A 24,714-nucleotide genomic window follows, 5' to 3' on the forward strand; every position below is an offset into this window, starting at 1 on the left:
TGCAACCCTGAAATGGATCAAGTGGGTATGAACGAGGGAACGTACCTCCTCCAGCTGGCAGGCCTTGATGACGGAGGTGTAGCGGTACTCGTCGTAGGTCAGGCCGAACAGGATGTTGTCGCGGATCGTCCCGGGCATGATCCAGGACGTCTGCGGCGAGAAGGAGATGCGGCCGCTGTGTCTGATTTTCCCCTCCGACGGCACCAGCTCCCCCAGGATCATCATCAGCAGGGAACTCTGGAGCAAACATTTTACATTTTATATTTGACTGCGACATATAACACTGAGGATGGATACATCACATACACATGTAGCGGTTGCGGATGTTGAACTTTTGGTCTCTATAACCTGTCGGCCGCCCATCTGCATAACGTCAGCAGAGGTATAAACAGTATTGAAGTATTTTATTCAAGTAGAAGTACTGCTACTCAAGTTGGATTTAGACCTGCCTAGAATATAACTCAAGTAAAATTAAACAAGTTAACGCGTCGTCCCCCATGAAAGAAGTAGATGAGGCAGGCTGAGGTGAAATAGGTTCACTAAAAAAAGTTAATTGCAACACTTTGTTACAAAATAACTCCTGGAATCCAGTGAACATCATAAACTGATGATATATAAGAGTGTCTAAGTGTGGATTTGTCCTTTAATTCTGATCTGGACTCACACCTGGATGGACTAGTTGCCCCCTGGCCCGTCCCGGTGTTGGACCTACCTTCCCAGAGCCCGTGGACCCGGCCACCGCCAGCATCTTGCCCTTCTCCAGGTACAGGCTGATGTTCTTGAGGACGGGCGTGACGTACAGGTTGGTGAAGAAGAGGCCGCCGTCTCCGTTCGGGTGTCCGTTAGCTTTGTTCTCCTGCTTGATCTTCTCAAACAGCTCGCCGATCCCCTGCAGAGGAGCAGAGGGTCTGAGACTGAGACTGAGCTGTTTACATGAGCCGGACTCAAACTGACTGGTGTCAACACACTGAAAAAACACATTATTACTGCTGTACTACACTATACTTTATACTACACTACACTACACTTTATACTACACTACACTACACTTTATACTATACTACACTACACTTTATACTACACTACACTACACTACACTACATTATACTATACTTTACTACAGTATACTATACAATACTATACTATACTTTACTACAGTATACTATACAATACTATACTATACTTTACTACAGTATACTATACAATATGATACTATACTATACTATTACACTACGTTATACTACAGTATACTATACAATATGATACTATACTATACTATTACCCTACATTATACTACAGTATACTATACTATACTATACTATTATACTACATTATACTACAGTATACTATACTATACTATACTATACAGTACTATACGGTACTTTACGGTACTTTACTATACTACACTATACTACACTCTTATGTCTATGCTATGTTATACCAGACTAGAGTAGAAAATATTATACTACAAAAATACTCTACTATACTATACTATAGAGTGCCATGCTTTGCAATACTACACTACTTTACACTATAGTCCTTTACACTACATTATACTATACTTTAAAACTATATCATACTACAGTATACTAAACTATACATTACTGTGTGTTTGTGTGTGTGTGTGTGTGTGTGTGTGTGTATATTCATGCATGCGTGGCATGCAGTTGATTAGTGTTTTCTTGTTTGCATCACTGACAACCAAAGAGCGGGTTGAATGTGTCTGTCACTCTGTGTTCAGACAGACAGGCCAAACCGCTGTGAGAAACAACAGATTCTCCAGATCCCGAGAGAAAGAAGAAGATTCCCAAAGTCTTCACAATAGCATTATTTCACCCAATCTGTCACCACCTCCGCAGAGATCAATGGGTGACACATCTCGCTGTTAGAGAAAAGGGGAACCTTGCATGACTTGTTGGCTTAATCATTGAACTCTGTGACGTTTTATGGGTCACTGTCCCTCTAATGCCAGGGGTTGCTGTGGTTTGTATAGGCTCTCCGCGCGATTCACATTCAAATGAGCTGACGTACATGCTGTCAGCAGTAAAGAAAGGCGGCACCCCTCCCATTCATCTCCGAATGGAACGTTCCAGGAAGAGGAGAAGGAAGGAGAGAATCTGGGAATTAGGCGATGGACAGAATTCACAATCTCAAAGGGAGATTGAGCGTTTTCCCAGCAAAGGCAAAGTTTTGTGACGAAACAAGAATAATTAATTACACAAACAAGGAAAAAATGTGTTTGGAAGTTCATTTTCTCACGGTATTGGGTGGGCAATAAATCACACCTGTTGGACTAAGTTTACAGCTCCTGCCTTTAGATAAGATTACATTACACAGTGATGGTGATGAATTAACTGTTGAACCTGTAATGCATGGTGGAAATCGAGGTTTACGGGCTTTTTCACTTGTTTAAACTTAAAGAGCATGTTGCTAGTCTCTTGTAATACTGCCACACACACACACACACACACACACACATACATGTAGACACACAAGCTCTGCTTGGGTTGGGTCAAGACAATTTAGATCACAGAAAAGTATACTGTAGTTGATTTCAAATACTTTCCTACGACTGTCTTAGCCCTCTGGCACTCAATGTGGTTTTCTATGTGGCAAACATCAGCCATTTTGTACTCTGTAGACAGTAAAGCCGAGACTAAATGTACAATCAAGCTTACAGTTTGTCTTCTTTGGTCTGAACCAGAGTGGAAAAGTTGACTTTGTTGCATTTTTCTATTTGGTTCATTTAGGTTCACACTGCAGAATTACAAGCAAACCAGGGCTTGTAAACAAAAGTCACATGACTCACGAGTAGGTTGTTTATTGGACAGAGTTTTGGTGACCTGTCATCCTGCCAGGTTAGAGATTCCAAACAAATCTGATTCCAGTCCCTGTAACTTTAGCTCAGCATGATGGACCTGCCTGTGTCTTCTTCTCTGGTGTTCATCCCAGTTAAGAACACATGAAGAAATAGCTGAATCTGAGCATCAGCCCAGACTTCATTTTGTTCTGATAGGCTTTCCAAGCATGAGGAACCGCTGGCTATCAGATGTCAACATCCGTCTCCTTCTACCCATAAACCCTTGCATTTTGGGGTCATTTCCTGTAGTTGGTTTGACTGAGACTCTCGGTGCCGTTATTTGGTACAGAGTTTCAATACACCGATCCAAACATGCTTGGTGTGAACACTCTGTTAGAATTATTAGTATTTCACCCAATTTTCACACACACACACACACACACACCAACCTCATCCCAGGATGCAGTCACGTTGACCAGCTCCAGTTCGGTGGTGGTCAGGTTGTACTCCAACACTCTGTACTCTTCCTTCATCAGGAATTCCTAGAAGACACCAAACACAGGCAGCTGCAACATTTACATTTCACATTTTAGACATTTAGCTGATGCTGTTATCTAGAGGGAGAGAGTCACAGTGAGAGAAGGAAGCGTTTCAGTGTTTTACTCAAGGACGCTTCAGCAGGACACATGGCTGTTGTGGAGATTTCTGTTATGGGACAGTCACTGTAACCACTAATGTTGGAGGAAACGTTACAGTTCTCAGTTCGTATAATCTGGTAATAGTTACTTCTTAAAATGAGAATGTTGTTACTTTATTTTTCTTTCATGCTGTTTCATTTTTGTTTTGTGCAAAATTTAAAAAACAATGTTGAAAAGAAGAAGTGGAAATCCTGCAGCCTCTTGTACAGACAACATGCTGCTAAAAAACAAACAAACAAAAAACAACAAAATGACACAATCTAAGTCTGCTTGATATAAATGAGACTGTCTTGCATTGCAGATTCCAGTGCTGCCAGGGTCCTGTACTGAGACTGTTCAGCAGACTGAGGCAAATGAAAAGACTGATACTAAACTACTGGGTGCAAAACACATGTGTGTGTTTGTGTGTGTGTGTGTGTGTGTGTGTGTGTGTGTGTGTGTGTGTGACACGGTGTGTTTGGCTCATCTTTCTACATTTTTACATTTTAGAGACCTGCAGCTTGAGGGCGTGTTGAGGGAAGGTACTGTGTGTGTGTGTGTGTGTGTGTGTGTGTGTTTATGTGCACATGAACACATTTTATCTCTATCTATTTCAGTTGGAAAGCAATTAATTATATCATGCAGGGTTTGGTAGCAACAGAATACTTGTAACAGCATTTCTTATTAAAAAAACTGTAAATGTATTGCATTACATTATCTAAAAGAAAACTGTATTCAGATTACAAATACTTTTGAAAAACTGAAACTTTTAAAGAAACTCAGGAAGCCATTTACAGTGGCAGCTGTTCTACGTCTCTATAAAATGTGACAGAGAAGGAAATGTGTGTTTGTCTGTAAGACTGAAATACATTTCTTGAACTTTGTAATGTTTCACTTTTTCTTATCAGCAGCTTTTTTTTACTTCACATAAAGCACGGTAATTTGAAAGTATTAGAAAGGATTACATTACTGATTACAATTTTGATGATGTAACTAGTAACTGTTATGGAATACATCTTTAAAATAACCAAACAAATGATACTTGCTTTGTTTGTGTGTCTCAGCGTGTGTGTGTGTGTGTGTCTGCGCATGTGTTTCTGCCCATATACTGTACCTTCCCTTCACCTTTAGGCACTATGGTCAAAAACACACATTACATCACCTTGGTGGCCAATGACATAACCTGATGACAAAAGCAGTGTCACTAACTGATGGTTAGCAGGTCTTCCTCTCCCAAAACATCCTGTTCATTCCAGGTCTGTATACACACACAACCAACGACTGCAGCAGGAGACAGAGCAGCTGAATCCAAACCCCAACATAACACCACATTTAGCAGGTTCTTTCCAAAACGAGACAAAGTTAAAACAAATGATGGTGCTTTCTGCATGCTAGTAGGAACTGAAGTCCCTGGTTGACAAAGTGAGAACATTTCTACTAACTGGAGATATCAAAACATGGCGGATGGTAGAAAGTAATGATTGATGCATGCTTTGGAAATGAACCATTCAAATGCAGCCCATTATTTTTGGTGGGAATTTAAAGATAACAACTAGGGTTCGACCGATATGTTATGTTGCTGATATTCTTGGATTGAAGCCGATAGCGGATATTTTCTGCTGATATTCTGTATATTTAAAATTTCTACCCACAGCAATGACTTTTCTACATGCGATGACATTTCAACCTGCGGCGATAACGTTTCTACCGACGATGTTTCTACTGACAATGTTTCTAGAGACAATGTTTCTAGAGACAATGTTTCTACTGACACTGTTTCTAGAGACAATGTTTCTAGAGACAATGTTTCTACTGACACTGTTTCTACTGACACTGTTTCTACTGACACTGTTTCTAGAGACAATGTTCCTAGAGACAATGTTTCTACTGACAATGTTTCTAGAGACAATGTTTCTAGAGACAATGTTTCTAGAGACAATGTTTCTAGAGACAATGTTTCTACTGACAATGTTTCTAGAGACAATGTTCCTAGAGACAATGTTTCTACTGACAATGTTCCTAGAGACAATGTTTCTAGAGACAATGTTTCTACTGACAATGTTTCTAGAGACAATGTTTCTAGAGACAATGTTTCTAGAGACAATGTTTCTACTGACAATGTTTCTACATGCGACAATGTTGCTACTGACAATGTTTCTACATGCAAGAATGTTTTCTACTCCCTGGGCCAATACTTTGTTACTAATGTGAATGGCTGGAGGTCTGGCCATCACATTCCCATTGAAATGCGTGCTGTGTGCATTTACACCTTGCATTAACATGCGTTTTTTCCAGATACAGATCACATTTTACCACCCATCAGGGGTCTTAGCCTCGCCACTGATACATGACATCACCCCCAGGCGTGCCCAGCCCCCGCCCCCGCCCCCCCTTCCCCCTCCAACCCACCTCGATCTTCTTGACCAGGGCCAGAGTGTCGTACCACATCTGGATGGATCCCGGCAGCTGGCGGGTCAGCGTCATGCGCAGCACCATGCAGTAGGAGGCCGTGGTGAAGATGCGGCGCAGGATGATGCCCTTACTGAGCGCGTGCGGCACGATGGCCGACACGATGACCAGGATGGCGGAGAAGAAGTAGGAGGCGCTGTAGAAGTAACGCAGAGAGCCGATCTTCCTCGTCAGCGTCATCTCATCCCTGAGGAGAGAGGGAGTGTGGAAGGCTGTGACTGGGTGTTGTACTATTAGGATAGAATAGAATAGAATAGAATAGAATAGAATTTTGCAGGAGTTTTGGATTTCAGGAGTCGTAAATCTGAGGCAAACTATCAGTACAACCATTGTGTGTAGTTTCTGTAGCAGTTGATTTTCAGATAACGTGGAGAAGATACATAAAATGAAATGGAGTCTCCAAATGGAAAAATGCAAATAACTTCAAGATCCCTTCTATAACCCGGTCAACTTATTATAAGGTGCAGTGAATTATGTTTAATTGTTAAATTATATAAAATCATGTGCATGTTCTCTGCTCTAACTTCTCTTTCTCAAGGAAGGACACTATGACAGGAGGCATAGATGTTAATTGACACGTACAGTATCAGCTGCTGTGGGACCTTTCAGTTACAGGGCCGTCTCTCCAACCACTAAGCCATGCTAGTGTCCTTTTTTTTAATTTGTTGACAGTTAATTGGTTGATAGATCAGGTCATAGTGTGCTGTGCCAGGGATTTTCCCAGTGAAATACAGTTGAAACTGATAAATGACCCTGACAAACACTAGAACTTTTACAATACTAGAAGGCACATGCAAACCTCCACCAGCACTGAACTTGCAAAGCTGCAGCCTCCATAACAGCTTATGTTTGTTTATCGTTTGTCTTGCGGGTTTGATCTTCCGACAAAATAATGGCCGACGTGGAAGTCCTGGATGTCGGACTTTCCCACCAGCACATAAATAATAGTTATGGCTAAAAAAAAACAGAAATCGTCTCATGATGGAAATGCCATCCAGCTCACCATGCATCCTGTTCAGGTGTCCTTGAGCCAGACACTGAACCCCTACCTGCTCCCTCATTATACGTCACTCTAGTTGCATGCATCAGCTAAATGCCTGAAATGAATGGACCATCAAATTTAATTAGACACTTAACGTCAACACAATTGATTTTCCCATTAACTGTTAAATTGTTTTATTAGACACAAACTACAACGTAGGACAATGGATGTGTGTTTACACCGAATGTTATTTTGCACAAAGAGAGAACGTCACGTGTCGGACCGGCCACTTCTGCCTTCAATAAAGAAAGCATTGTTGTCTGCTGAATGCCTCTTGCTGGTTGTGTTTGTCAACCCTGTGTGACCCACACACACTCAACTCACAGTTCCTTTGAACCTGCAGGAAGTCATCCAGTTACTTATTCACTGATCAAGGTTATCCAATCTGCTCAAATTCTCAGGAATAAGGAACAACGTGTGATTCTGTTTCATCTCCTGGACAGTCGTGTTCTTTTGTTTTATGTTTTCCTCAAAGAACAACCTGCATAAGAAAAGATGTTTTGGCAACACTTTGCAGCATGTCACTTTTTAATGCTGCTATTACCAGGTAAATGTGAAGCCTGGTTTGTCCCTGTGCCACGTGTGTCAGCTCTGATAGTTATCAACACATCTCTGCACCAACGTCACCAAGTCTAATTCCCCTACCCCTATTTATTGCACTTGGCGATTAAAGTGATGCTGATCCTGGCTCTGATGGGCGGCAGTGACGCCGGCGCGGTTCTGCTGACTAACCGCACGTTTTAACATCTCTCTCTCAGATTTAGCACCGGTTTGATTCCAGTTCTACAGTCGAAGCCTGCCGTGTGTGATGTCGGCTAACATTTTAGTGTTTTATCCTGCTTAGCTCCACCTCTCTGTCTATATCTAGGCAATCTCCAAAGTACTTTTAGCATGAGAAAAGAATTCCAGTTTAGCTGTCGTTGCAGACGTAGCCTAGAGGTTTTAGGATGTGGGATTGTGACGAAGGTTTCTGGTCCAAATCTCTGCTGGCTGGGAATATCTGGGAAAGGAAAGTGAATGAAAAACACTTTCCCCTCCCTCAACACTAATACTAGTGTTTCGTTATGTTTCGTTTTAAGTCATATGTAGGTTAACACGGGGTCAACAATACAATGAAAAATGCTGGACGAGAGTCAGGTCAGCTCAACAGTAAAAAAAGAAGAAAAAAAAAAGAGAAACAATAAAATAAAAATAAAATGAGGTGCCGCTTAGCAAGGCACTTAACCCCCAGCAGATCCAGAGGAGATGCTCAGTGGGCAGCAGTTAGGACTGTGGTTGTACTGTAAAACCAAATGTAAGACTTTTAGAGACATTTTTAACACTACCTGGAATTGAATATAAGACAAATATTAAAAAACAAAATAAAGAAACAAAGCTGTCAAAAGCTTTCTATTATTTCTGACTGAACATAGCTAATGAAAGTTGGGAAACTATAAATGGGTAGAAAAAGGAAAAGGACACCAGGAAATTACTTGTTAAGGGACATGATGTTCAGTTGTGTTTAATAAAGCAGATAGGATGAAGATTGTACTACTAACCCTGTTCTATATTCATCTAAGAGTGGACAAAGAACCCTGTCATTACATGGTGGAAAAATAACTAAACCTCTAATAGATGGAATAAAAATAGGTAGTGATAGGGCGTCTCCTTTCACTGCTGCAGCTGTGTGTGTGTGTGTGTGTGTGTGTCTTACTGCCTGATGTTCTTGATGATGGTCTCCATCACCTCCTCCCAGCCGTAAGCCTTCACTGAGTGGATGTTCTCCACGATCTCTGAGGTGAGCGCCAGGCGGCGGCTGATCATCCCCGCCCGCTTCGCCCTGCGGACGGAGGCGGAGCTTCACATTACTGACTCACTCAGTCATCAGCTACATGCACGCATAGATACAGACATTCATTCATATATGAAGAGTTTCATACCAAAATATCCACCTTTTTTTTTTATAAATGACACCCACTCTCCCATATTGACTGCTGACATGGGTTAGTATTGAAGTTAGGAGTCATCTTAAGACACTTGTGTATAAAAAAGTTCATATTTTGAGGACAGAATCGTTTATGTTTTTCAAATATTGCCTGCTTTATTTCAGGTGGCAAAATTTCTTCCAAAATGGATCTATAGCGTTTTGGAATGAAACCCTTCATACACACACTCTCTCTCTCACACACACACACACACACACACACACACACATATATAGGCATGTACACATAAGTACACACACAGTGACACAGACATTCACATGCACACACAAACACACACACACACAGCACAGAGGAGAATCTGCAGACAAACCGTTAAATGTAAGTAATTTTCACATGAATCGGGGCATGGCAGATAAACTGGGATATGTGGGAATTTTTGGCGAGCTATTTCTACATTTACCACATCGCTGGTTAATGTACAGAGTAGACTGACCGGTCTATGTATACATGTACCACACTGTCAGTTACTATTGAAACTGACTGGTGCATGTGTACACTTAACCACAACATCAGGAAATATACAGATTGACCAGTGAATCTGTACACTGTACATAGTATATGTGGTATATGTATACGTGCATATATGTATAAGTATAAGTGTATGTATGTGTGTTTGCAGCCTGTGCCTCCCCACCGGTGCGGCCCCATCTTCTGGGACAGCCAGGCCTGGACGATGCCCAGCAGGGTGAGAGCTGCCAGGGCGCAGAACCCGTTCACCTCGATCAGCTCCCAGATCAGACCCACACACAGGATACACTGCAGGGGCGTGATCCACACGAAGTGGGCCAGACCCAGGCTCTGGAACACACACACACACACACACACACACACACACACACAGAGATGACATTATTAACCAATGTGCACAAGGTAACTGGAAGATGTCTTTTATAATAGGAGTAATCATGTACTCATGTACTGCACCAACATTGAAAACGTGTGTAAATATAGAACCAAAATGAAGGCTGAGACGATGGATCAACTTTCAACCTGCATCGTTTAGTGAAATCAGAACCTAAATATCTTTCTGATATCAGTTCGAAACAGTTTCCAAAGCTGTTTAAATATGAATTTTGACCATGCCATAATATCATACTGCCAAAGTTTTGCACTGATGTTGAATTTGGACACTTAATGTTCGTCACCGTCCATGAAATGCTTGCTGGGCAGTGACAGGAATGACTGAATGATAAAATGAGTGAATGACTAAAAGAAAGAAAGTGTGAGTGGTTTTTGCAGGTATGGGGTTTTAGTATACCGTGAAAGAAAGAAAGAAAGAAAGAAAGAAACTCCCTGGTTTGAGGAATCAGTTTCTGTCCAGTCAGCACTTTGTTGGTGACAAACTCTCTCAGTTCTCTCCTACATAAATCACCTGTTATCTTCTCACCTGCAAGGGAATCAACTCCTGTCCTGCTGAATATCACAATATCCCTCCTTCCCTCCAACACACACACACACACACACACACTGCATCAGAAAAACACTGGCATGGCCAGGCAAGGTAACCCATAATAATAATTTCAGGGAGAGAGCGGTGCGCTGGCCAAGCCACATCCAAGCCAGGTGATAATTGTCTCAGAGCAGCTTGCAGAGTGTTTCCACATTCAACGCCTCAGCGAGACCTACGGCTGTCCCAGAGTTCAGCCTACACACACACACACACACACACACACACACACACACACACACACACACACACATACAGCTATATACAGCTATGTGCATGTGTACGGACAAAGAAGTCTGCTTTATGTATCAGAGGAGGGTGCGTGTGTGTGTGTGTGTGTGTGTGTGTGTATGTGGCACTACTGTGATAGATCTATTGTCCTCCTGAATACACAGAATACATAACTAGGTGTTGGGTAATAACACTGAAGTCAGTGAGGGTGTGAAGTGTCACTCCTCTGTTTCTCTGTCTACTAGCTATCGCCCCAATGGAAAACTACTGCATCGTTCCTTTGATGACTTTACCTTCCCACCCATAACAATGACATGCATTTTAAGAGTCAATTTCAAAAATTTACATCCAAAACTGTGATCATTCTGTCAACCAAGGTCTTTCTGTAAGTTCACTTCAGAAAGTGCAATTGATGTTTTTTTAAGAGCGTGTGTCACATTTTGCCACTGGTTTGGAGGATGTTTTTTTTTTTTTTAAGATTTATTTTTTATGCTTTATTTGACAGAGATAGTGTGAGAGAGAGACAGGAAGGTATGGGAGAGAGAGAGGGGAGGACATGCAGCAAATGACCGCGGGCCGGATTCGAACCCGGGTCGCTGCGGGAAGGACTCAGCAAACTATATTCAAACTTCACAAACTCGACCCGGCGAGTGCCAGGCTTCCCTCCATGTTTGTTTGACTTCTGTGACTCCCATCATGTTGGTGTTACTGTTCTGGAGGCGGAGACTGTGTTGAGAAAGACATGAACACAGATGCTTCTGGACGGACAAAGGTTTTCTCACCTCGTCCAGCTTGTTGAGGTGGGCTGACATCAGGCTGACCAGCTGACCGGTGCTGATCTTATCCAAGACTCGGCTGGACAGCTTCAGGGTCTGAAAAGGTCAAAGGTCAAGGGTCAGCGGAGACACAGAGGGACAGATAGGACAGACAGAGAGGAAGCTGGTGATGCCTGGCTGTGTTGGGGACACCAGGCCACGCCTCTCACACCAGCCTGTGGACTGCCACTACTGGACGTACACGTGAATGCATTCTGGGAATGCTGTTTGTTGTGCCAACATGCATGCTAAACAAGGCGGAAGCATTCAGATGATGAGGTATTCAGATGATGAGGTATTCAGATGATGAGGTATTCAGATGATGAGGCATTCAGATGATGAGGCATTCAGATGATGAGGTATTCAGATGATGAGGCATTCAGATGATGAGGCATTCAGATGATGAGGTATTCAGATGTTTTGTAGAATTGTTTTGTAGCCGACAACTGGTTTAAACAGTAGCAGTTTTAAGTAGTGATTGGTCGATTCACGTATCAATCGGGGGCGGAGCCAACAGTGTTATTGGCTATGGTGAATCAAATGACAATCAAACCGCTGAATCAAATCGGTCTTCCCACCACTAGTTTTAAGCAGCTAAAGTCACCTGTTAGCTAGCAGACATAGCTAGCAGTAACAATTTGACTGTCAAAGAAGCATCATTATGAATGTGTTGAACAATTTTGGCATAATACTAACAATTAGGACAAAAGCTGTTGATGCTGATGCTTAATAATAATTCAGCCTCATTGGTTTGGAGATGAATATAATGTTAACAACATGAAGTAGGTGACTGCTAACATTAGCTAACGTTTTGAATTAAAACCATGGATGTTCCCTTCAATCTAGTTGCTGTAGCCTTTGATGTGGACCTTCTTGGGTAATTTGGCCTCCTCTAATCATCGACAAGGTAATTTTAGAGTATACTTTCAATAATAATTTCTATAATTTTCAGTAATTTTTTGTCAAAGCAGCAGCTGAGCACAACTATAATGAAGATAAAATATGGCAGCGATGTGAATAAAGCAAACTAACCGATGACTACATTCATGTCTGATTCATCCACTGAACCTCCAAAGGAAAAAAAATCAAACTTTGAAAGAAATAACTGAGCCTCCTTTCCTCCCCTTACCTTCTTGTATATGAGACTGAAGAGGGCGATGCGGATCTGCATGCCCAGGTGATGCAGGCCGAAGATGGCGGGCTGCAGCAGGAGGAAGCGGGCGGTGAAGAGCAGGCAGAGGCCCAGGGCCAGGTAGTATCCCTGCTGCCGCTCCGGGGCGTGGAACGGGTCGAAGGAGGCGATGATCCGACCCAGGAGCTGAGGTTGCACCGTCTTGGACGCCTCCTACTCCGAGAGATGAGGGAGGAAGGGGAGAGAGGCTTTGATTTGATATTATTTATTGATTTGAAATTCTCTCAGGTAGGAGTTAAGGGTGACGCTTCGCTACTCTGTTGCATTTGCACATTGGTTCAGTTGCGTTTCACATGGCAAAATTTCAAGCAAACCATGATTTAGCTGTCCATAGTTTTTGCAGACAGTTAATTCTTGACTGGATTTGAAGCTTTTAGTCGGTGTTCAATATGATACATACTGATAGTAGCAAGGTAATATGACTGTCAAGAAGGTCACTATAGCTGATGGTTATTCTTCACAACATAAAAATCACAACGTGAAATGACAGAGGGTCTATAACTGTAAGGCAATCATATGTGTATTAGGACTGAAGATCAGTTTTTCCATACTTTTTCAGACTTTTGTGCAAATTGCAAAACCTTTCAAGACCTGGAAATTCTCAGAATCATTTTCCATACTTTTCCAGACCAGACTTTCCAGATCTGTGTAGGAACTCTGTGAACTGTTTAAACAAAAAAACTCATTTGTTTGACCATCAGTTACTTAAGATCTGGGGGGGGTTTGACTTTGCTCCTTGGACTTACAGTGACAACCATTCTCCATGCTTCACCCTTTTCCCCCGCAACCCCTCTTTAACATCTAACGGGCATTCCTGTCGTCATGGCAACCACCTCCTACTGTACCGGCTTACGTAATGGCTGCTGTCGGCACCTTCCCATAAGCCCCCGGCGGTGGGATGGATTGCGACACCCTGGTGCTACATGCCTGTGATGTTTGTGTGACATGGTACTGTAACTCTATAGACTCTCTCAATTCACTCCCAAGTACCACATACACACACACACACACACACACACACACACACAGGTGGAGCAGCTTGTGACAAGGATCTACAGGAGGTGTGGAGACGTTTACAGCCACTACACACCAAGGACGGGACGATCTGCTTATCTCACGATACGATTCGATACACGATATGGGCTTCACGATTCGATACAGATTCGATTCAAACACATCGATAAAGTTCAATGACAACAAAGTTTGACTGTGCAGAATTGTGATTATTTCTGAGCCACTAGTGATGGCTAGAATGTAAAGAACAATTTAAAAACGGCATTACAAAGTGCAAATAATATAATTTAGATGGAGAGCTTGTGAAATTGTGATGGTCAAGTCGTCTCATTTGTGATTACTACAGCAGAATAAAATGGAGCTAATATCACGATTCATTTTTCTGCCCCACAATACGTATTGTCATTATTATATATTGCGATATATTGAATTTCGATATTTCATCCCATCCCTGCGGTACACATGACCTGTGATGCTCTGATCCAGAGTGACTTGGGCTTTAGAACAACGATACCAATACTTTGGACTTTGGACTGACAATATTTTATCTGTTGTATTTAAAGATATTCAAAATCATTAAATGTGACCATTTCCATGTCAAAAAATTACAATTATTGGTAACACGTTACAGTTTGGTAGTTAATGTTTTATTATGTAGTTAATTTATCATTGATTAACCACTAATGCATATATCAGTTAGCTACTCACCTCTTAGTCGCTAAGTAACAAGCTGATAAGTGATTAAGCACTTATTAATGAATCAAGAGCGACATTGTTAATTTATCATTATGTCACAGTTTATGTATACATTACCTCTCTGGTAGCCACTGGTAATTCTAATGCTAATAAATTATATAATATGTATGCTCATATAAAGAAGTAACATACCAGTCGCTACATGTTAGTTAGTGTATTCTGTGTTTACCCCAGAATTTTATTCTTGACTGGATGGAAAAGTCTCTGAAACAGCATTTAGACCATCATGGGACACTAAAACAATGATAATAACAATAATAATATAATAAACATGAATAATAAACATGCATACTTGTGTGGAATCCGATCTGATCAAAATTTTGCATTAGAATCAATTCTGGTTAAGGGATTCCCATAGACAATCAGTGTAGTATTGATTAATTATACAATAAATATGTAATCAAACAAACTGCATCATATCAGAGGTGGACGACACGGACTGGCCAATGTCTGATTTTTAATAAAAGGCCAATGTCGGCCTCAAACCACAAAATGTTGATAACTTGATTTTTTGAACTCTAGAAGAAACCCCTTCACATATTCTTTAGGAACCTGACACTTGGAAATTTAAACTTTTGCTGGAGTTAATAAAAAAACTGAATATTTTTTATCCACACCTTACGCTGTCATGAGTGCATTCATTTGTAGAATGTTTGGCCCCCATGGGAAAGTGTGTGTGTGTGTGTGTGTGTGTGTGCTCCAGGCTCTGTGTGACTAGTAAAATAGTGAAAGTGGCCAATGAGTTTGTGAATACATGAGCCACTGTAGCTGTTGGATGAAAAAGTCAAAGCTGCAAATTTCACCCGTTGGCGGCTCCAACAAGAGAGGCAAAAGATCTAATGATTTCCTCAAAAGTGGAAATGTATTCCTTTGAGCTAACGTGAGACATTCTCTCTTCAACTTTCTTTAAAAGATGCTCAAAATGTGGGAAAAGAAACTCCTTATTCTGACAGAGTTAGTACCAAACTTCCTTATAAGCTACATTGGACCTGCTTCCTCCACAGACAGACTCACCCCGAGGTAGAGGAGGACGCCGTAGAAGATGAACGGGCCCAGGAAGCAGCGGGACAGCGCTCGCATCAGCCTGGGCTTGGTCTTGGCCGACACCACCTCTCTGTCCCATTCTCTGCAGGGAGAGAGAGAGTTACAGCACTGTTACACAGAGCAACAAGCAGGGCGGGAGATCAACTCATCCACCAGACAAATGCTGGTGAAGTTTGGCTGTGGCTGGTGCATTTGTCTACTGCACCAACCACTTTGGCAGGGAACCAAACATCCTTTTTTCAGAGTCTTTTCTACTTCTTCGGCTGGTAAATCAGTCATAAAAAAAAGAAAAAAGAAGATAAAGCTGCAAGAGATTCTTTGGGAGCGTTGGTCAATTAGAAAGAAATACACTCAAGAGATGAACACACTTAGTTGAGGGTAAAAAGCCTTATGAAATACAACTTGATACCTTCTCTTTTTATTTTCTTTAAAAGATGCTCAGAATGTGGATTTTCCAGTTTTGATTTGAACAACAAGAGGATTTTCCCACCAGTGACCAAATGCTAGAATTATAGCATCTCAGATAGAGGGGATGGGACACTCTCCTCTGTTGGGACGCTCTCCTCTGTTGGGACACTTCTCTTTTGGGACGCTCTTCTCTGTTGGGACGCTCTCCTCTGTTGGGACACTTCTCTGTTGGGACGCTCTTCTCTGTTGGGACGCTTCTCTGTTGGGATGCTCCTCTCTGTTGGGACGCTCTTCTCTGTTGGGACACTTCTCTGTTGGGACGCTCTTCTCTGTTGCAGCCTCACTTTGCGATCAGACTGATAAGATGGGTGTATTTTCATATAAAAATCTGGCCTGGTGCAGCTTTAAGCTTCCTGCCCTGGTTACAGCACTGTTAGATTAACTGCCTCAACTGCCTTGGCAAACAGTCACAGCTACAGTAAGTAGCAGCATTGTTCTCTATGGGTCGTTTATAACCGGGGTGATTTGGCTGACTGGTTCACCGCTGAGTGATGGGAGGAGAGCTGGAGAGGGAGAGGATGAGCGAGGGAGAGGAGGAGGAAGGAGAGAGAAAGAAAGAGTGAGAGAGAGAGAGAGGGAGGGAGAGAAAGGTGAAAGACCGATGGAAAAAAGCACTTCCAACATGTTGATCTTCTTCAGGGAGGGGGAGGGGCAGGGGGTTCATGGGAAATGTGGTCTTCATTATGAGGAACACTAGCACTAACAATACCACTGCTGTGAGATAGAGGCTACCAATCATCCCCACCATGGTCTCATGTGTTTATGGTAATTATATCAAGGTATCACAATTCATTTGACAACGATATATTGATGGTTATAAATGCCACATTGCACCTTTAAATCATTAAAGTTTAATTGAATTGTTAGAAGCTTTTCCCTTTCTTATCTATGATTTATATTTTTTTATATATATATTTGCCGTTGTTGTAAACAGTAACAGCTTTGGTGGTGTAAGGAAAACCTAACCACATAAAGCTGTTTGATCTGATCTGAGCTGAGCTGAGCGGAGTGTGTGATGGAGTGGGTGACTGTACCCAGCATGCTTTAATGGAAGGTAAAGTTCACATTCCCAGCAGCCCTCACTGTTTGCCTGATCACAATAATAAAAGCAGAATCACCCACCGCTGCTCATTCATCACCCGGTGGGCGTCGGGCCCTTTCTAAAGGTCGACTTTTAACACCCATTCACATGAAGCGGCCTGTTGGCAGCGCTCACCGTGACGCGGGCCCCTGCACCCCCGGGCCCCCGAGCCCCCGGGCCCCTGGGCGACCCAAGCAAGGGACCCGCTGCGGTCCACAAAAAAAAAACACATGGGTGACATTTAACAGGTGGCTTAACATCAGTCTCCTTTCTCTTTTTTGAAGACGCAAAAATTTGTCAAAGGTGTGACATTTACTCAGTTATAAGAAGGGAGAGAGCAGGGAAGGAGAGAGGTACGAGGAGAGAAAGAAACTGAGAAAGAGAGAGAGAAACAGAGAGAGAGAGAGAAACAGAGAGAGAGATAATGATGGGAAGAGAGGGCAGAAAGGGGCGGAAAAGAACAGAAAATCTGCAGAGACTGTAAGATCTTTTAAGACCTTTTTAACGCTGCCTGGAATTAAATTGATGATCAATTTAAAAACCAAAATGAAGAAATAAATCTAGCAAAAATACTACTTCTGATTGAATGTAGAAATTGTAAATGGGCAGAACAAGAAAAGGGAGACCAGGAAATTAAACGTTAAGGGACATGACGTCCAACTGTGTGTTTTGTAATAATTGTATTTAAGACATTTTAATACTTTTTAAAGCCTCAAATTGAAATAATTTGAGGCTGAAGACTTTTTAAGAACTGCAGATACCCTGGAGAGAGAGAAACTGACTTGATTTGATTTGATGAAAGAGAGAGAGAGAGAAACAGAAACAGGGAAAAACAGAAAGAGAGAGAAAACAAGAAATAGAATGAGAGAGAAACAAAGGCAGGGAGAGAAAGCTAGAGATAGAGAAAGAGGGAAAAGAGAGACTGGACTTGATGAGAGAGAAAGAGAGAGAGAAACAAACTGGGAAACAGAAAAGGAGAGAGAGAGCAAGACAGAGAAAAAGAGAGAGACTTGACAAGAGAGGGAAAGAGAGACAGATTGAAAAGGAGAGAAAGAGAAAGACAAAAAGGGCAGAGAGACAAAGAGACTGACTTGACTTGAGAGAGAAACAGACAGATTGACAAGGAGAGACAAAAAAAGTGGGCAGAGATAGAAAGAGAAACAGAATAAACAGAGAAAGAGAGAGAGGGCAGAGAGAAAACGAGAATGACTTGACGAGAGAGAGAGAGAGAGAGAGAGAGAGAGAGACAGAGACAGATAGGGGTGGAGAGAGAAAAATAAAGAGTAGAGAGGGCAGAGAGAAGAGAGAGAGCAGAGAGGAAATGAGAATGACTTGATAAAAGAGAGAGGAAGAAAGAGCGAGAAACTGACAGAGAGAGGTGGAGAGCGAGAGAAAGAGGGCAGAGAGAAAGAGAGAATGGCTTGACAAGAGAGAGAGAGAGGAAGAAAGAGGAGGAAACAGAGACAGAGACAAAAATAAAGAGGGCAGAGAGAAAGAGAGAATGGCTTGACAAAAGAGGGAAAGAAAGAGAGAGAGAGAAGCCGAGGCCGACAGATCGAAAAGGAGAGAGACAGCGAGAGACAGGGAGAGAGAGAGAGAGAGAGAGAGAGAGAGAGAGAGAGAGAAGAGTTAACCTTGTCCATCATGTGTTTGTTGGCACACACAGGTCAGGTTTAGGTCCAAATGCCAGCCCATATTTTAGTTTGCCGCTTCTGTTCCCCCGGTGGAGGAAGGACGGACGACGGCCCGCTACTGTAAATACACTGAAAGGGCAGAGAGGAAAAACATGGAGGCTGCAGACATCCGGGTGACGTCATCTCTGCACGTTCAGCCTCCGCATGGCTTCTGATCATGTGAACAGCTGGTGATGCACATGTCCCGATCTGCACCTTCTGCACGTGTTCTCTACATATAAAACTTGATGAGGTGAAGAGTTTTATAGTAAATAGTTACAAGCCTAGACGTTTTCTGTATATGTATTGGCCTTCTGTAAACAGCATTCAGTTCCTACATTTACCAGAATGCCTTTTGACAACCCCCAAAGAATGGGCATGAACTTGTTGCAGCGAGAGAGCAAGAGCTTTTCCAGTTGAGAAAAAGTGAGAGTTGTGTCCTTTACTCAAAACACAACCTGTCTTGCAGCTGCATTGCATTCTGGTCTCTCTCCTGCTCCTGTAGGGGTGGAGAAACTGGTCTCTCTCCTCTTCTACGATGGATTTCTCCCTGTATGATTGTTGAACGTCTCTTGGTGCAAAATGGCGGCTCTAGAAAGAAGCCCTCGCTCTTTGATTCTGAGGGACTGACACCAAAACCGCTGATGTTTCAGATCGCTGAAAAACATTTTGTGGTGTCAAACTACTTTGTAGCTGCTGGCCAGTATCCACAAAGAGGATAAAAAATACACCAAACAACAGAATGGATGCAGAAAAGCAAAGTACATCTTCCAGGACATCATCTAGATTTTTGGAATGAAACTCTTCACTTTCACATTGTCTCCAGCGATCAAACAGGACCATGTTTGCGTCATTGTCCCTCTTACATAATGAAATAATTAAATTTACATATGAATTAAGTAATGCAACAATCCACATTCCACTATGAAAGGCAGTCTATCTAGTGTGGATGGCACACACACTGACACCAGCAAAATCACAGGATAAGTAATCAAAAGCATGGTTTCTTAATCCAGGGGCCCCCAAACTTTTTCATGTCAAAGACCCCAAAATGGATATGCGATAATGTGATTTCTGTACTTAGTCTGGATGTAGTATAGAATTACATCACTGCCTATAAGTGGTAACATTGGGCACAGTGAAACCTATGAACAAAATAGTCTTTCTTATACATTTTCACATTGTGCTAACTTCTAATAAGTGAAACACAAATGAAATTGAACTATTCCTCGTATCCTCAGGACCCCATGGAACCATCTTAAGGACCCCTGGAGGTCCCTGGACCCCACTTTGGAAACCACTCTCTTATCTATGGGTCATTTGACAAAATGGGACACAGACCTGCCTCTGCTTTGTCCTCACATGACCAGATAGGCAATATGTTTTCACAAGCCAGGGATTCAGAGCAAGAGAATACACTTCCCCAATCGGTGTGCTGGGCTGAACCGGTTGAAAACCATCGGTCAAGTGCATCACCAAACCAAACGAAGTGCACCGACCTTTCGAGCCGCTCAGAGAGGTTGTCTGCCAGATCAAAAGACGGAGCTTTGTACACATCCGTCAGCTCCAACTTCTTCATGAAGCCCTTCCTCAGCAGTGGTGACATCCACCTGCAGGAAAACCACACATTACACTGATTATTCTGTACCAGCACATTATTCTGTACTAGACCCGCTACTGCAAAGATGCATTTCATATAGCCTACAATATAGTTCAGAATATATTTCGAGGTATGTTTCAAAATGTGCAAACATTGGCCACAAAATCTATTTGTGCAGGTAGATGACATTCATTCAAAGTATATTTGGACTCTGGAAATAGATTTTCTTCCTATAGACTGTTGACAAGACACAGTGTACGTATCATAGTATATCCAAAATAAGATGTACAAATACATTGTTGTGCCATTTATATATGAAACATTTGAAGATATTTCAAAGTTTATATGAAATGTATTTGGTTCTTGGGGTAAAGCCTGGGTCAGTGCTTCGACTGGCAGTTTTAATGTAAACTGGTGTTAGTTGTAATATAAGTGATTCCTGAGGCTGGACAGTCAGGCTACTAACAGACAGCAGAGAAGAAGACAACTGTTTGTTGGTGCCTGAGACCAAAAAGTTTAAGAAAAGCCATCCTGGTTATATGGTTCACATCATTTGACTTTATTTCATCTGAAAAAAGGCCTACTGATTTCTTTGGGATGTCATATTCTATCTTCACAGTATGATGAGAAAATATGAGAATGAACTGTAGTAGTCCTATAATAAATTTTAGATGGATGTTATGCAAGTGTCAGCTAGAGGTCAAAGTAGTAAACCACAGAAAATTCTATAGTAGCCTACTATAGGAGATAATATAAAGTCACTGCAAACTCACGATTCAGTATTATAGTGATTTATCATTAATGCATGTTCTTCTTTATATGACTGACATCTTCAATTTGTCTATAATCTGATGATTCAAAACTTGGCAAACTTTCAGAGCGATTGTTCTCATACCTGAGAGTGGAAAGTCATCGCACAGCGCACATTTGGCGCACCATTTTAAAGCCTGCTGTGCACATTTTACGCACGAAATAAACAGATCACCTGCATCAACAACAGTTCATACAAAGATATCATTATGTGGGAAGGACAAGATCAGTCTGTAGCTATATGGACAGCTGATGTAATTTCCTTTGGAAACAAAACAGGACATGAGGACGGCCCCGGGCAGTAAGATGGGATTCCCGAGCGATTTTAAGCCTGTCATTCAGAAAACAGTCCGAAATTGTTCAAAACTTTGAAATCATTGTATTCTCCTCGCAAAACAATCCGCAATCTGTCGCACCTGTCCGCCTGACCTGCTGATATCCACCAAATAGGGAAGTGGATCAATGACTTTTGACTGACAAGATAATATTAATTGGTAAATTTCTATGAATTGGTCAAGGAGACATTTCTTACCAGAAGAAGTATTTGGAGAGGAAGTTTGCATCTTCCACTGGTGACTTCTGCATCCTAAGTGCGCCGCCAGTTTGGTTTCTCTGCACCTGAGTTGCCGCGCGCGTCGCTCACATTTGGGTGTCCCCTGGGTGCTCCGGTCCCACACACAGAGAGGGCGAGCGCCTGTGTTATCCTCCACCTTGCGCCTCCAGTAAATATGATGTCACTGTTTAGTTATCTTCCTCCTAAACCGAGAGAAATGTGTTTCCTCAATCCACTCCGCTCCTCTGCCTCTGTGCGCGGTGCGTCTCCCTGGTCTGCTCTGTGTTGTTGTTCTCTCTCTCTCTCTCTCTCTCTCTCTCTCTGCTCCTGTTGTCCTCTCTCTCCCTCGGTGTGACAGACAGCGAGAGGACAGGCCATCCTTTATGGGCTCGCCAAAACTTCGCGGAGAGACACGTCATTTTACACACCGACGAGCCTCAGGTTGCATACTGTGACAACAAGACGCAGAAACCATGTGGATCCGCTCCGCTTCAGTAGGACGGGAGACAGATACATGCATGGGGGCCATGCAGCGGCCCCAGGGCACCCAGGGGTCCCCAGCACAGTGAGGAATACTTTTTCAACTCACTAAAACAAAATCGGCACCAACAAAAATCTTCCCCTCTGTTGCCTCTGGGATAAACTCTTATAAAATGGGGGTCCGTGGGGCCCTAATGTATGTCTATGTGGGGGTCCGGGACATTTGAGACCCCCTATGCCAAACCTATAAGGAAAATGCAAAATAAATAAATACAAAATAAATAAATACAAAACATTGCTATAATAATAATAATAATATGTATAGCACTAACATGAGAACAGAGTTTACAAAGTGCTTTAAAAATGCATATAAACAAGTGATAATAAAATACATAAAATAGCAGACTACTTAATATGAGGGGGTCAATTATATGTCAAAGAAAGAGGGAAAAAAAACAATAAAAACATCAACTTAATGGAGCCTAAAGGTTGTAGCCAGAAATAACCCAAGGGATATGAATAAGCTGCTGTAGGTCTGCTGAACCTGTTGTGAATGCAGAGCCATGCTTCCCAACCCACTGAGTGAATGTTGCTGCAAACATCAAAAAGCCTCCCTATCATCCAGAAACCAGCAGAAACAGTTCCTGGACATCTATATATGAACTGGAAACTTTTTATCAGTTTCAGGTTACGGACAGTTTCAGGGCGGATCAAAACCTGCAGACATTCCATTAGGGAACAGAGATAAAAATGTGAAGAAACAGTAAAGCCTTTGGTTTCCTAAGCATCGCAACCCACTAACTGAGTCTTATCTAATATGACCGCTCATCACTCTCAGCACTGACACTGTAGCTACTGACAGTATAGGCCGAGTCAGTGGCTGATGGTAGAAAAACTGTATGAATTTGGCTCGTATTGGAGCTCATGGGCCATGGGTTCGATTCCCTCAGCGGCCGTGGGCCCTTGAGCATGACACTGAATGTAATATAAATGTACTGAAGCTGCTTACAGGCAAAGCAAGTATCTGTGTCACATGTTGTGGTATCACATGTTTTTACTACTTATTAAGAGAAAGGTCAGTGGATTTCAGGGGTCTAAGAGAGAAGGCCAACAAGCCAACAATTGAATTGGGAATGAATTTAATTATATCTACTATTTCCTTGTGTGATTTAGAAAATTTAACAACACTGTTTTGTACAGAAAAGGGCTCTGGGAAAAGTCATGGAGGGACACTCAAAAAAAATTCAAAACAGCTGATTGCTGGGTGAATCTCTCGGTGCACGTTGCTTCTGTGTTCGAAGTGACAAGTGTTAGCTGTGAATGAATGAATTTAGCGCAGAATGCTGGCTGCATTTGCTGCTCCTCGTCAAGTTTATTTGGACCTGATCATCGGCTCTGTGTGTGTGATTGTGTGTGTGTGTGTGTGATTGTGTGTGTGTGTGTGTGAGAGAGAGAGAGACGTACAGCTGAGCCCAGACTTCTGTAATGGAATTGAGCGATGAGGAGAGTCACATGAAGTCAATTGGATGTACAGTACTTTAATTTGTTCATAGCCGCGGTGTCGCTGGATAATTTATGATTTTGGTTCCATGTCTGCGTCCGTTTTGATTTCAGTTTTGGTTTTGAGTGTACATTGTGTTACTAAAAATGTTCCTGTGGTGCCTTGCCACTGCTGACCGAGGAAACAATGTGTTTTTGGGCCTGTGTGTGTATGTGTATGTGTGTGTGTGTGTGTGTGTGCATGTGTGTATGACTAACTATAGGCAAAACTTCTAAAACAATGAGAGAGTGGATTTAGACATTTGAACACTTGAGGAAAACTATCACAGTTAGAATCAGAGTCACTTTATTCAACTACAGTAAATGCACAGGACTTTGTCTGTCTTGGTTACGTTGGTGCAGTGATGTAAGTAAGTAAGTAAGTAAGTAAAAGTTTATTTAGTATAGCACCTTTCACAGAGCAAGGTCACAAAGTGCTTCACAAGAGTAAAATTGTTAAAAAATAGTCCATAAATACAGTAAAAAGAAACGAACAATAAAACTTAACACGCAAAATACAAACACTAGACAGCACGAGGCGAGACAAAGGCCAGTTTGAATAAATTAGTCTTTAAAGTTAAGCTGCTTTTTAAAGGCATCAACAGAGACCTCAGATCGTTTGTCTATAAGAAGAGCGTCCCACAGTGTCGGAGCCGCCACTTCAAAGGCACGATCACCTTTTCTTTTCAGTCGGGCGTGAGGGACAGCCAGTAAGCCCTGGTCAGAGGACCTAAGTGACCTACTGGTGATATAAGGATGGAGCAGGTCAGAAATGTACACCGGTGCCTGACCATGCAGGGCTCTATATGTGAAAGCAAGAACCTTAAAATGAATCCTGAACTTGATGGGAAGCCGATGTAATGAAACTAAGATGGGTGTGATGTGAGTCATCCTGCTGGACCTGGTCAGCAGCCTTGCAGCAGCATTCTGGACCATTTGTAGATGGTCCAGAGACGACTTGCTGAGGCAGGTGAGGCAGGTGTAATGTAACAACAACTCCCACAGTGTAAGGGCATAGTGGCACATAAGGTACAGGGA

At 42.2% G+C, this 24,714-nt stretch overlaps 1 protein-coding gene across 1 annotated transcript in view; it reads right to left on the minus strand.

Moving 5' to 3' along the window:
- cftr (CF transmembrane conductance regulator) overlaps positions 1 to 21,986 on the minus strand; it is a 47,136-nt gene extending 25,150 nt beyond the window's left edge. Inside the window, exons 1-11 of the mRNA XM_071904905.2 lie at positions 21,637 to 21,986; positions 20,194 to 20,304; positions 15,443 to 15,554; positions 12,596 to 12,811; positions 11,434 to 11,523; positions 9,608 to 9,771; positions 8,682 to 8,807; positions 5,887 to 6,133; positions 3,250 to 3,342; positions 713 to 889; positions 46 to 237 (exon numbers count right to left, since the gene is read on the minus strand). Coding sequence (XP_071761006.2) covers positions 46 to 237; positions 713 to 889; positions 3,250 to 3,342; positions 5,887 to 6,133; positions 8,682 to 8,807; positions 9,608 to 9,771; positions 11,434 to 11,523; positions 12,596 to 12,811; positions 15,443 to 15,554; positions 20,194 to 20,304; positions 21,637 to 21,689 — 1,581 coding nt within the window. The 5' untranslated portion in view covers positions 21,690 to 21,986. The remainder of the gene's footprint in view (positions 1 to 45; positions 238 to 712; positions 890 to 3,249; positions 3,343 to 5,886; positions 6,134 to 8,681; positions 8,808 to 9,607; positions 9,772 to 11,433; positions 11,524 to 12,595; positions 12,812 to 15,442; positions 15,555 to 20,193; positions 20,305 to 21,636) is intronic.
- Between the last annotated feature and the right edge of the window lie 2,728 nt (positions 21,987 to 24,714).

Source organism: Centroberyx gerrardi, chromosome 4 (genome assembly GCF_048128805.1).
Source record: "Centroberyx gerrardi isolate f3 chromosome 4, fCenGer3.hap1.cur.20231027, whole genome shotgun sequence".
Lineage (NCBI taxonomy): Eukaryota > Metazoa > Chordata > Actinopteri > Beryciformes > Berycidae > Centroberyx > Centroberyx gerrardi.